Genomic DNA, 13,031 nt, shown 5'->3' with positions numbered 1-13,031 from the left:
CTCTTGCTTAATGTATTGTTTGTGCAGCTCATTTAAAAATGTAATGTATAGTTAAGATATATAGATTCATAGTCATTTAAAATAGTCAAACTTGTAGTCATGTTAGTTAGGTTTTCTAGATATACAGAGATATGTTTCACATGGACAGATACTCTTCACACATTTCAGAGATTTACAAAATATGGCATTTAAAATGTTTTAAGAACTTAGACTTTTCTCAAAAGTGAGATATATCTGCTTCTGACAACATCAATTAGTTCAGCAAGGTTGATAAGCATTGAAGACACTTGTTATGGAATTTGCCTTTAATGTGACAAGGCTAGCCATTTGGGCAAGAAACTGATCTTACCTGGGCAGCCTTATAATATGCTGTATAAACTGGACATGCAGGACCCACAGAAAAGTGACTGCTAAACTTTCCAAAAGACGGGGTGGTCCTTCAGGGTTCCTGCTTCACAAAAAATAAATAAATAAATAAATAAATACATACATACATACATACATACCAGACATTCTACAGGACACAGAAGAAAACAACTGATAAACTTTTCTATTACAAGGCAGAACAGATTTTCAAATTTTCTGTTTCACAGAAAAGTCTGCCAGATTCTATTGTCCTGTAGGCTGAAGATGGATGCACCAATGTTACAGAAGAACTTTGGGTGACTGTTCAGGCAGCAAGATGTCTCTGTCAATTCTAGAGTTTTGGAAGTTGCTTACAATGCACTTCCTGTTTACTTAGGTAATGTTATATCCTTATGGGGTCTTGATGGAGTTGAAGACATAGTTATAGTTTTCCTTAGTTATAATCAAAGATAAATTAGATATGAAACTTTAGACTCACAAAGAAATATTGTAAAAAAAGAAAAAAAAGAAATATTGTAGCTGTAATTCTTGCTTGATACCTGTTTTGTTATATGTAATTTTGCTATGTTAAAGTTAAAACCTTCCTTTTTAATTAGTCAGAAAATGAAATGTGATGTGGGATGTTCTTCTGTGTGTGTGTGTGTGTGTGTGTGTGTGTTGCTTTTATTGATTGATAAATAAAGCTGTTTTGGCCAGTAACTTAGCAGAGTAAAGCTAGGCAAGAAATCCAAACAGAGATATATAAAGAAAGTAAGTAGGTGGAATCAAGGAGACACCGTGTAAACACCGAAGGAGCAGACGCCCTAGAACCTTACTGGTAGGCCACAACCTCGTGGTGATACACAGAGTAATAGAAATGGGTTAATTTAAGATGTAAGAGCTAGCCAATAAGAAGCCTGAGCTAATAGGTCAAGCAGTGTTGTAATTAATATAGTTTTGTGTGATTTTGGGGATGGGGGTCTGGGCAGCCAGAAAATGAACAGTCTCTCCCTACACTCTCCCATGAGAAAAAAAGAAAGAAGAAGCAATAATATAGTAGCAAAAGATGAGAGAGAGAGAGAGAGAGAGAGAGAGAGAGAGAGAGAGAGAGATTCCAGAAGATTAATGGAATGTGAAATAGAAGAACCATCAAATGTATTGTAGCCATAGTAACCGTGACTGTCAAATACTATAAGTATAAGAGAAAGTAGAAAGTAATATCATGGTAGGACTCAATAGATTGCTGAAGGAGCTAAATTGGGAGTCATTAAGATTTTTTGATTTGTCATATATAAATTAGAACTATAATATCCCAAAATGAAAATAATTACAAGTGTATATATAGTTCTGGACCTCTAGAAAGGTTAATTAAGAAGCAAGTGTATTTCACTGTAGAACTCCAATTGCCATTTCGTTTTAAATATGTCAAATTCATTTTTAATATAAGAATAAAATTCTCAAGATGACCCTTAGGAATAAATTTTAAATGTCCAAGGAAGGAAGAAGGAAGAGAGAGAGGAGAATCAGAGGTGATGGATATGACTTGTTATATAGACATGACATGCTGTACAATGTTCTAAAACTATGAGACGTCATCACACTTGATCCTCAGAATAGCCCTTGTTGGGGGAGCTGTTAATATCATTATTTCTGTTTTGTAAATGAGGAAAATGTGATACCAAGACATGAAATAATAGCTGTCACAAGGCCAGACAACTCGTAACTGTTACTGATGAGATATCCCTTGTGTTAAGGTTTCTGGCCTCTGTCCTTGTGTTCCCTGGTACTGCCATCATGCCTCAAACCTGATAGCACTGCACGACATTTCCCCATCCTCTTCAATGAGAAAATGAGATAGAAAGAAATGATATTTACTTAGTTTGGTGATACCTAAAATCACTGAAACAATGCTGAGAGTGGTTATTCACTATGAGGAAGACTTGGTGGGACAGGAAGACTGTTGCTCTTGTTAGACTCAGTTGGAATCCCTTTTACTTTTTAAAGTGTTTTGTTTTTTATATTTTAATTATGTTTATGCATGTTTGTCTGTGTAGGAGTATATGCACATGCTGCTGGTGTCTGGGGGAACCTGGACTCTGGTTCTCTGCAAAAAGACTCTGTTCCGCCGGGCGATGGTGGCGCACGCCTTTAATCCCAGCACTCGGGAGGCAGAGGCAGGCAGATCTCTGTGAGTTCAAGACCAGCCTGGTCTACAGAGCTAGTTCCAGGACAGGCTCCAAAGCCACAGAGAAACCCTGTCTCGAAAAAAAAAAAAAAGACTCTGTTCCTCTTCTCCATGCTCTTAGAAACTGGACCATCTCTTCAGCCACTTGAGGTTTTTCTAATCATAATCGCACATGTTTTAATAGAAATTTATTTTTGAGATTTATGTTGTATTAAACCTATGCATTTCAGTGACCTTTTTGTTTGTTTGTATTTGTGTGTGTGTGTGTGTGTGTGTTTTTTTCTGAGGCGGGGTCTCTCTACATTAGCTCTGACTTTCCTAAAACTCGCTGTGTAGACCAGGCTGCCCTCACACTCACAGAGAGCCTCTGTTTCTGCCTCCCAAGTGCTGAGATTAAATATGTGTGCCACCATGATGGGCTGCAGTGGACTTTTAACTTAAAAATTACATAGAACCAGAAAAAAATTATGAAAATTCAATTTATGTTCATTTTGTTTCCAGGATTACAGGTAATCTGAGTATAAATATTAGTGGGTTTGGGGTGTTTTTATTTATTCATTTGTTTGTTTGAAGACAAACATATTTCGATGCTCTAGCTTATTCTTCTATCCTATTTGGCCTCTGTGACTAACTGGTGTGGCTAGCTCTGCACTCTGATCTTCAGGCAAGCTTTATTCGTTAAAACGCAAACAAAATATCACCACATCCAGCCACATGCTTTCCAAAGTGATAGGATGAGAGAAGGGAAAGACAATGCCTTGGGATCCCATGCTCCTTCTCTCAGGGCCTTCAGTGAATTCTAATAGAAAACACTTACTCCTATTGCCAGACTTTCCACCTGCCATTGATTGCAGTGACAGTTGTGTAGGAAGCTAAGATGATAGCTATTCTCTGCTTATATGGCCTTCAGCTGTAAGCTGGAAAATGGTCAACAATATTTAGATATTATCCTGTCTCTGTGTTTTTATTTTAAAACCATTCAGCTCTTTAGGGGAGGGATTTTTGGTTTCGGTTTTGGCTTGTTGTTATTGTTTATTGTTCTAGTTTTACATTTGGGTTTGTTTAGGGGTGTTTCATAGCTGGATTATTTATTGGTTGCACTATTCACCCAGTTTCCTCAACTTTCTGCCTAATTATTTAATACAGACCAAGTCTGGATGGTGCTGGTGCACCGCTGTGTTTTCATTCTTGATTCGTTTCATGTGAAGGGTTAATATTTTCCGAGCACACTTCATGAAATACCCTTGTGTCCAATTCGTCCTGGCTGCAGGACTGATTCAGGAGCATCACCTGCTCTCCCCACCCTGAGTCATAAACAATACTTAAAATAGATTGGCTGCAAATCAACTGGAGCCAGATGAGCCACAGACACAGCAACTGGTATGGTTTAGTATAAAAATATCACCATACACCTCTAAAGGAGGAACACAGCCTGAATCCTCACCCCAGGGAGGATGGGTAGCTGCCTCCCTCCCACACAGAGCCCCCACCAAATATCCAGATGAGTTTGGGCTGAGCATTGGGATCAGCCACGTTTGGTATTTAAACAGACTCCATTTCAAGGCAGATTGGCATCTCACATGGCAACAAGCCTGTCCTTTTGCAAACACTATTGTAAATATACACAAATCCCTCTTCTGCTGCTTTAAGCGGTAAAATCAGAGAACCTTGGGCTTTTCCAGGTATGGAATGGAAGCTTCCAAATCCAAATCCATGTCCAGCTTGTATTTTGAAAAACAGCTGGTTCTCCTCTTTTGGTTTCATTTGTTCTAGGCTCTTAATTTTAAGAACAGTTAGAGGTAAGAGGACTTTAGGGACCCCAGGATTCCTTTATCCACTCTCTAACACAAGGGAAAGCCCTTCCTCTAACCTGAAAATGTAGTAGACAGTGAATGCTAATGTAACAATGTTTATCATTTGAGGGAGGACCTTTTTTTCCAGAAGCTTATATTCCCATCCTGTATGTGGTCCAGCCTCTGAGTACTGAAGTCACATGGTCTGGATGAATATCCCATTTGCCCCACTTTGAATGCATAGAAGCTGCATGCCATCTTGGAGATCAGTCCCTGTGATGACCTCTTACAGATCAGGGCACCAAAATGATCCCTCAAGCTTGAGCTTGTCCCATTATATTATGTAAATGAGAATGCATTTACCACGTAACATATATCTGCTGCTAACTTGAAAGGTGCCCATTTTTAAATAAGTTGTAGTCTGAATCTTTCCTGTTCTCTTTTTAGTGGAAGTAAGTTAAAAAAGAGTAATGATTTTTTTTTTACATAGTTCTATACATAGTAAAAAGGGGCGCCTCCTCAACAGGATGGGGACCTACAATAGATGAAGTAAGGACCTCCTATTTGTAGTGTCATTTTTCCTAAACACACACACACACACACACGCAGAGCCATTCTCCAGTCTGAAGATCCTCATTAGTTTCTATGCCCAGTGCATCATGTCCAGACCCTACTGTGTGGATCGAGGGCTGGAGGGCTGTGCTTCCCTCCCTAGCTGCTTACTTTCTGTATTTTTGATTCTGTCTGTGACTCTAACTCAGGTAGTCCCCGCCCTTCTGCCAACACTGTAAGTGCATATACTGTGCTAGTAAGACTTGGGTTCTAGTGGTTCTGTGGTAGTCTTGAGGGGTGACTGCCAATACCAACAATAAATCACCAGACACTGACAGCTAAGGAGTCTGGTCTCAAGGCTTCCATATCCAAAAGGTAGACAAGGAGATGGATGAACTTTGATGAGAAAAAAATTACGTACATGGTTTTACTAACCACTCATGTCCAGCATTTCATCTCATTATCCATGAGCTCACTAGGGCAACTGCAGTAGACACAGTCAACCGTAGGAATGAGGATGCTTTCATGGTGCAGTAGTTCTTGCAGATACCTCCAGCCTCTTTACCCATCCAGCCTGACTCCGAACACTTAACTCTGCTTGTAAAAAAACTTGCAGAGGTGTGTGTGTGTGTGTGTGTGTGTGTGTGTGTGTTCATTGGATTATTGTATAAATTTATATTCTCAGTTAGAAGAGATCTAGTCATAGCCAATGTTCCACCCATGACCCCTTACCTATACCAGTTCCATTTCTTTGGCCTGATTTCCCACTTCACTTCTTTTGTTTTTCCCTGCCACCGAGGCTTGTGTTTTCTGCCCTTCTGGGTTAAAAAGTATCAAAAGGGGGGTGGAGAGATGGCTCAGCGGTTAAGAGCACTGATTGTTCTTCCAGAGGTCCTGAGTTCAATTCCCAGCAACCACATGGTGGCTCACAACCACCTGTAATAAGATCTGGTGCCAACTTCTGGCCTGCAGGAACACATGCAGGCAGAACATTGTATATATAATAAGTAAATAAATTTTTAAAAAGTACCAGGAAATTGAACTCTTGAGTGGCTGATAGAGTCAGTGGCTAAGTAGCCCAGCTGCTCTATCTCTACCTACCTCCCTCTGGGACTGAGCCTCACTTGCCCACTACCGTAGATTATTTTTGTCTTCCTTCTCCTCTCTGCCTCACTTCCCCAATGTCCCAAAAACATTTCCTGTGTCACCTCCCCATGTGCAACACTTGCCTTTCTGTTCCTTTCATTTAGCACATGTGGGTTAATGAAGGTACCCTAAACATGCTACTTTTATTCAAGACGCTTGTATCAAGTAACTAGTGCTAACAAATACTGAGCTAAGTGTTGGCACATCAGTGCCTGACTGTGACGACAGATGTCCCTATACCTGGTCCATGCATGGGCAAAGGGTCCCAGGAGCACAGCAGGAAATAGCTTTATAGCCTAGCTTTGTCTTCTTTGCTGCAGCAGAGCAAACGGTGTGCCCCCTGGCGTGTGGGTGAATGCTGAAATATCAGGCAATGCCTTACTTTTGTCACCAAAAAACTGTGGCACATAATGTCGTAAGAGATGGAGAAGGCCCTTCTTAACCTCTGGAACACCCAGGTCACTATGAACGGCCACATCTATCCTTCAGCGTGCTCGATGGGGAGCAATCAAAAAATCATTCTCTGTGCCCACCGTTCTGAGGTGGCCTCTTTACTTAAATATATCGCAGGCAGCGGCTTACTGACTGTCAGTGTTTTCCTTGTATAAAACTAGAGCTCAAAATGAGTTAGGAAAAAATTAAATGAGTTCATTTTATGTTCCCATTGTGAAGATCAATAAATAAGCCAAAGTTTATTGGCTGCAGAAATGGCTCCGTGGGCAAAGTGTCTGCTGCTTAAGTATGGTACCCAAACCCAGGCCAAAAGCACAGGTAGGCAGCACATGCCCTTAACCCAGTCCTGGGAAGAAGAGAAGGGAGGACACCAGGGGACAGGCTGCTAGCCAGTCCAGCCTCTTAATGAGCTCCCGTTTCAGTGAGAGATGCTGTCTTTAAAAGTAAGGTGGCTAGTGACAGAGGAAGACACACTCACAAATTTTAAAATAGAAAAAGAAATATTCAGAAGGTCATGTGTTTTGAAAATTGTGGCATAGCAAACTTCTAAAAAGCGAAGCCATTCCGATTCTGATGGTTTTCCCCAGTGCAGAAATATTCTGCAATGAATCTGAAGAGTCGACATTTGGTAGCATCAAGACTTCCTGGCAGAAGGAAAGTCCACACCTGTCCCTCTTCTGTCCAGACATGAGTGCTGGTGTCTTCTCACTGTTCCGAAGTATCCCGGAGCCCCATCCCAACTCCAGACTGCGTGGCTGTTTCCTGAGATAGGAATTGGCTGTGGAAATTGTGTCAGCTCAGAAGCTTGGAACGAAACCGTCTTGTGGCCTTTTTAATCTTTGTACCATGAAGTTTGTGTGAAATAGCATTTCTCTTAGACAATTGCAACTTCATGTTGTGCAATTATTGTGTCGTTTCATCTGCCTTGATAGTTTTATTTTTAAAAAAAGAAAAGCACTAATAAGATAAGAGGATTTGACTTTTTTAAATGTGTCTGACATGCCATATTAGTCATCAAGGAAAATTGGCCATACATATTATTATATTGAATTAAATGTACATATACCTTATATTTCCAAAGATACTGTGTGTATTATGTATATATATTACATATATATGAAATCTGTGTTGAGAGTTATAATGTATATCCATATACAGAAGGCATAGTTTTGTTGTAAACAATTACTTTTAACTTCTTTAAAGAATCCAGAATCCTAAAAGAGAGAAGGATGTTTCTCTCCGTTTGGGACGTGTGGGTTTCTTTTTCTCATTCCCACCACTCTGAAATGAAATGGAATTGTGGGAAGGAAATTGAAGCTGCATATTCACTCGAGAATGTGTGACATGCACTTCGGAAATAGCAAGGAAATATCAAGATGAAATTCCAGCTGGGAGGAGTTCCTAGAGCTACGGGGGTGGGGCCGAGCCTCAGGCTGGATTGCAGAGGAGTTTGCCTTCGGCGATTCCCACCGTCTGTGACACTGATTAATGAGGGCAGGGGTAGAATGACTCTCTGGTTTCCTCCCAGGACCCCTGTGCTGGTCACTTCACCAGGATGACTTGTGGTGGCTCCTGTCAGTCCTTGTGTGACAAAAGCAGAGCTGTCTGCTTGTCAGCCTGCTCTGGGTTGGGTGACACCTGCAGACAGATAAACGTGACCTTTTTGGCTCAGGGATACTGACAGGTCCAGCTCCACCAATAAGTATGCTCAGCGTGTGAGCCAGGTGGGCCCTGCCTCCATCTTCTAATGAGAAACAAAGGGAATTGTGTGAACTCTACAGGGGTCATGCGTCCATGGTTATGGAAAATGGAACAAATACCAAGCAATGGCAGGGGGTTTCTTTTTGAGAAGTGGACAAATGGACCAGTAGTTTCAGTATGCACTGAATCTCTCTCTCTCTCTCTCTCTCTCTCTCTCTCTCTCTCTCTCTCCCTCTCCCTCTCCCTCTCCCTCTCCTAGTACATCCACATCCAGACCTGCATGCTTTGACCACTTGTCACGCCTCTCCTTAAAATACTTCACTTCTAAATTTAACTGTGGCCAGTGCCGTCTTGTCTTGTACGTTCCCTTGTAACTACATTTCTAATACTCTTGTAGTAGCAGCTGAAAGTAATGGAGCAAGGAAACGCCCTCCCTAGAGGAGGCAATGCAGTGGCAAGGGGGCGTCAGGTTTCAGCCTTGCCTCCTGTGGGGTAATGAATAGCACAGTTTTCAGGTGCAGAGACTTAGAACCCAGGCCTCCTGGGTTTAGATCCTCATTCTCCCCTAATTCTACTGGCCCAATCTTGCCAAGCTCTGATAGCTGGTAAACAAGGGCAAGCCCTAACCTACTAGGATGTTGTGCAGGTTGCATGAAGTAAGCCCTTGCACTCCCTGGTTGCAGAGTCGAATATGGTCATTGTCAGTGAATGGTGGGATCAGAAAGTTCCGCAGAAAGGATGAGAGTCCCCAATGGAGCTTTCCTCCTATCCCCGGCAGAGCTGTGGAAGGTTTGGGGGTGTGCCTTCCCCGAGTTCCCTCTCAAGGAGAAAGAGATTGTTCTTGATGCCCTCTTACTATGTTCCAGGTTCACCCGATCTGTAGCCAGGAAACCAGTTTTGTAATATGTTACATCTTAATCTAGGGCTGAAGTCTGTCCACAGTCCAGATGCTAAAGGCAGTTCATAATGAGAGAAAACATACTGCAGTCTGCTTAATTTTGACATCTGGACTTGGTGTGAAGTTGGTTTCCCGCATTAGTGAATCTCAGTGGATAATTTGCCCTGCACTTTCCTGGTTTTATTAAGGTTCTATATGCACAGAGCTTAAGCAGGGAAGCAGTTATTAATGACTTCTTATGGGAAACAGCCATCTTCCAGCCCCATCAGTACCAATCTCTCGCTACTTGCCACTAATGTGACCGCTCTTGGTATCTGCTAGGAAATCCCTCAGTAACACGCTGAGGTGGCAGCTGTTGACTGTTCAGTTGCAAGTGTTCTGTATTGACTTCACAGCATGGTAGAGGAGCCGTTAGCCCCAGCCCTCCCCAAATTGTCCTCAAAGACTTGTATCCTAGCATCGTTCATACAATAGCCTGCTTAATTTACTATGACTATAAAGCCACTCTTTCTAGCCGGCCCATTAATATGTAATGATTCATAATCTTTCAGGAGGAGCACGTCTGTTTTCCTGATATCTTTTTATTGGTTTCAGTTTGGCTCAGGTGTGTACTTTTTAGAGCTAGGGCCTTCCAAGGCTGTATTGCTGTCAGACTATCTCTTCTGCTCTTTTTTGACTTGTGGGTTTATGTCTTGTTTTAAGAATATTTGTATTGTCCTATGACCACAGCATCACAAGGCTGAGAAATGGCAGTCGTTTGAGCTCAGTTCGCCACCGAAAAGCCCAAGAGCTTTCCTAAAAGAGGTTCAGAACTGATGTTTGCCTCGTGTTGTAAATTCGTTTGACCTGATTACAATAAATTGAATAAATATCCAAGACCTTTTGCAACCTGCTGACAAATGAGCAGTTTAGTTCCATTTATTCTCGTCCATCCGTGGTAAGTGATGACCACAGCTTCTAAGAGTCCGCAATCCAAGGGAGAATGATGAAAGGGTAAATAAAGCGAGCTCTGTAATCACTCAGCAGCAATTGCCATGGAGTGGGTCTCTTCTGGACAGCCTGTCATCATTAACTTAAATCAGCCAATACGAAGACGTAATGAGGCAAAATTAGCCATGGAAAATATCTACATGTCAGAATGCTACGTAGAAGAGTGTACTAATGGAAAGAGGCTGGCCTGTCTTTCATGTCAGCCGAATATAAAAAGCCTCCTCGCCTCTTCCTTTGCCTGGTCTTTGGAGCTGACCCAGCAGTCAGGGTCAGTAGAGGTACGAGAGACCACCTTACCCTTTGGAATTCCTTTTTCTAGTATGCCTGGTGTAACACGTGCCTGTCACTGGCCTACCTGGCAGTGTTGGCATTTGTGATGGCCCTTTTCACCTCTTAGTCCAAGGGCAAATGCAACCAAACAAATGTCCCATGGCCATGAGCTCAGATAATCCAGCAACCTGCTGACATAGTTCTATGGGCTTTTCCAGACAGCTCTATCCAAGTCTGGCAACGTATCCCCTACAGAAAGACTTTGAGGGATATCCAGAGGGAAAATGACTTGCCCACACCTCCCCATGATACCCAGTCATGCTGTAGTCAGGGTTCAGCCAAGCCAACATCTCTTTAAGGTGGCGTAGGCCAACTACTAAAGTGACTTTCCTTCTAAATTGCTAGGTAAATCCATTTAGTTTTTAATTCTAACTCAGTTTGGTCAGTTATTAGCAGATGTAGCTGACACGCCAGCCTTCCTCCTCAGAGACAGACCACAGTTACAGAGGTACAAGTCCCTTGACCCCTCCCATTTTTTGTCATTAGTCATTTCCTGTCAGTCTACCTGCTGTACCTTCTTATGAGAAGACCCAGACTAATAGCTCTAAAGCCTTTAGGTAAGTCCCCATGGATGGGCCGATTGACGGGGTCAGGCAGCAAACATATGCAAATCTGTGTCTGGTTTACCGCTGGCCAGGAATACAGAGGACTCTTCTGAAGTCAAGAGGGCAAACGCACCCCTTCTTCCTCTTCTCTCTGGGTCCTCATGGAGGATAAGCGCTGGCCACAGTAACACCATCTTGTTTGAAGAGCCTGACAGCCTGTTTCCTGTTTGTCTTCCTCCCTGTAGGTCGTGGCTCTTTCCTCCTGGTGTCTGCTGAGAGATTCCATCTACTACACACTGTCGGTGGTGGCGCTCATTGTGGTAAGTTGCTTTTACCATTTTAGTCCAGTCTTATCCCTTCTCAAGACAGGACAGTGTAAGACTTGTCAGCGTGGAATTCCTCTCTAGGACATGGAGGCTAATGGAGGCTAATAAGCAAGTTTGTGTCTCTATGTGGGTAAGTTTTCCTTTCTTCAAGTTACTCTGGTTACCCAGCACCTTGTTTGCTCACTGGGTACTTAGAACAGTGGTCTTAGGTTGTCTGGTTAAGGGAAGTGCCCTGTGGCTATTCTGTAACCTTCTTGACTGTTCCTTCTTGCTAGCCTCATGGCTCCTGACTCCCCTCCCCAAGTGCCCCAGAACTCTTCCCCTCTCAATGTCCCCTGGTCTCAGGCAGCATACCTTCTATGACCATGTCCCACCCCGTGCTTCAGGGAGAAGTAGATCTGCCTGAGGTCCACTGTGGGTAAATAATTCTGTATTGGACAGCTGCATGTCCCAACCTTGGCATGTCTCTACTAACTCTCGATATGTCTAACAAAACTGGATTCTCTTCCTATATTTCTGCCCTCGTTCTGTCCTAACTACCCAACCTGGAGATTAAATTAAGTCACCCTTTCCTCCAACTCCCCTGTCCCTGTTAGAACTAATTGTCCTGTAGATTCCACCTCATAAACATTGTCCCCACCATGTCCCCCACTTCACTCAGGGCTGCTATGGTCTTAGCCTGAATGGATACATCAGCCATGCTACAGTTCTTGGTGGGTCAGATTACAACACAGAAACACTTCTGTTGCCTACTGCCCTCCCCTCCCTATCACCAGTAAATTTTCCAGCCATCCAGGTCTCCACCAGGAAAGTTCATGAACATTCTTCCCTTGTTTAACTGACCAGAGATAACCAAACTCCTCAGCTTGGCAAGCCGAGGCTCATGGAAGTAGATAGTTACAAATAGGGGAAACAAATAAGAATTGGAAGACCTGGCTCCTAACGCCAGTCTCCTCTTGTGACAGTTAATTCTGTGTGTCAACTTGACTGGCTAAGGGAGGCCAGGTCTCAGTGATTCATTATTTCCAGGTGCTTCAGTGTGTTAATTACTTTGTTTCATTTTTCACAATACCTGACAGATACAACTTGGAGGATAAAAGATTTGTTTGGATCAAAAGTTTCAGAGGGTTTCAGGCCATCCCGGTGAGGAAGGATGGTGTATTGAGTAGTGATGGGAGCATGTGGCAGAGGCCATCAACTTCGTGATGGACTCGGATACAGAGAATGAGACAGGAGCAAGTGGCCAGGCTATCTCCCCCAAAGCCTGCCTCTGCTGTCGTATCTCTTCCAGCTGGGCCTCACTTCCTGAACCTGCTAGAGAAAAAAATCATCAGAACTTGTGGGATAGTTCTGAGTCAAGCTGTAACATATGGTCCATCCAGACAGCATTTTTATCAATAGAATTAAGAAAAAAGAACACTCCCACCAAAATGAATGGATGTCAGCTAGTCCCTCAAGAACCTCAGTGGAACACAGTAGAAGGCAGTAATTTGTTCTTCCTGTGTAAGCAGAGTCATCCAGTTTCCTGTACCCTTGGAAAGCACCAACTCAAAGAGGGAACTGAGCCAGTGGCTCCTTGTAACCAAGGAGCCACATGTCTTTAGGCTTGGTCCAGAATTGTACTACCGGCTTTATAGATGACAGATTGTAGCAGATGTGAACCAACACATATATATTCTGAGCATCTAGAAAACTGTGCCCATCACAGTTTCTTACTAGCAGCATTGATCTCAGAAAATCACCCTCTCTGGTTTCCAGCTTCTTATC

At 42.7% G+C, this 13,031-nt stretch overlaps 1 protein-coding gene across 1 annotated transcript in view; it reads left to right on the top strand.

Moving 5' to 3' along the window:
- Positions 1–13,031, top strand: part of Slc24a3 (solute carrier family 24 member 3) — a 465,376-nt gene that overhangs the window by 393,043 nt on the left and 59,302 nt on the right. Inside the window, exon 7 of the mRNA XM_041670589.1 lies at positions 11,184–11,258. Coding sequence (XP_041526523.1) covers positions 11,184–11,258 — 75 coding nt within the window. The remainder of the gene's footprint in view (positions 1–11,183; positions 11,259–13,031) is intronic.

The sequence above is a fragment of the Microtus oregoni genome, unplaced genomic scaffold (genome assembly GCF_018167655.1).
Source record: "Microtus oregoni isolate MIOR12 unplaced genomic scaffold, Mior012 000020F_ref0000438, whole genome shotgun sequence".
In the NCBI taxonomy this organism is placed as follows: Eukaryota; Metazoa; Chordata; class Mammalia; order Rodentia; family Cricetidae; genus Microtus; species Microtus oregoni.
The sequence above is the reverse complement of the archived record's forward strand: the minus strand, read 5'-3'. Positions and strand labels throughout refer to the sequence as shown.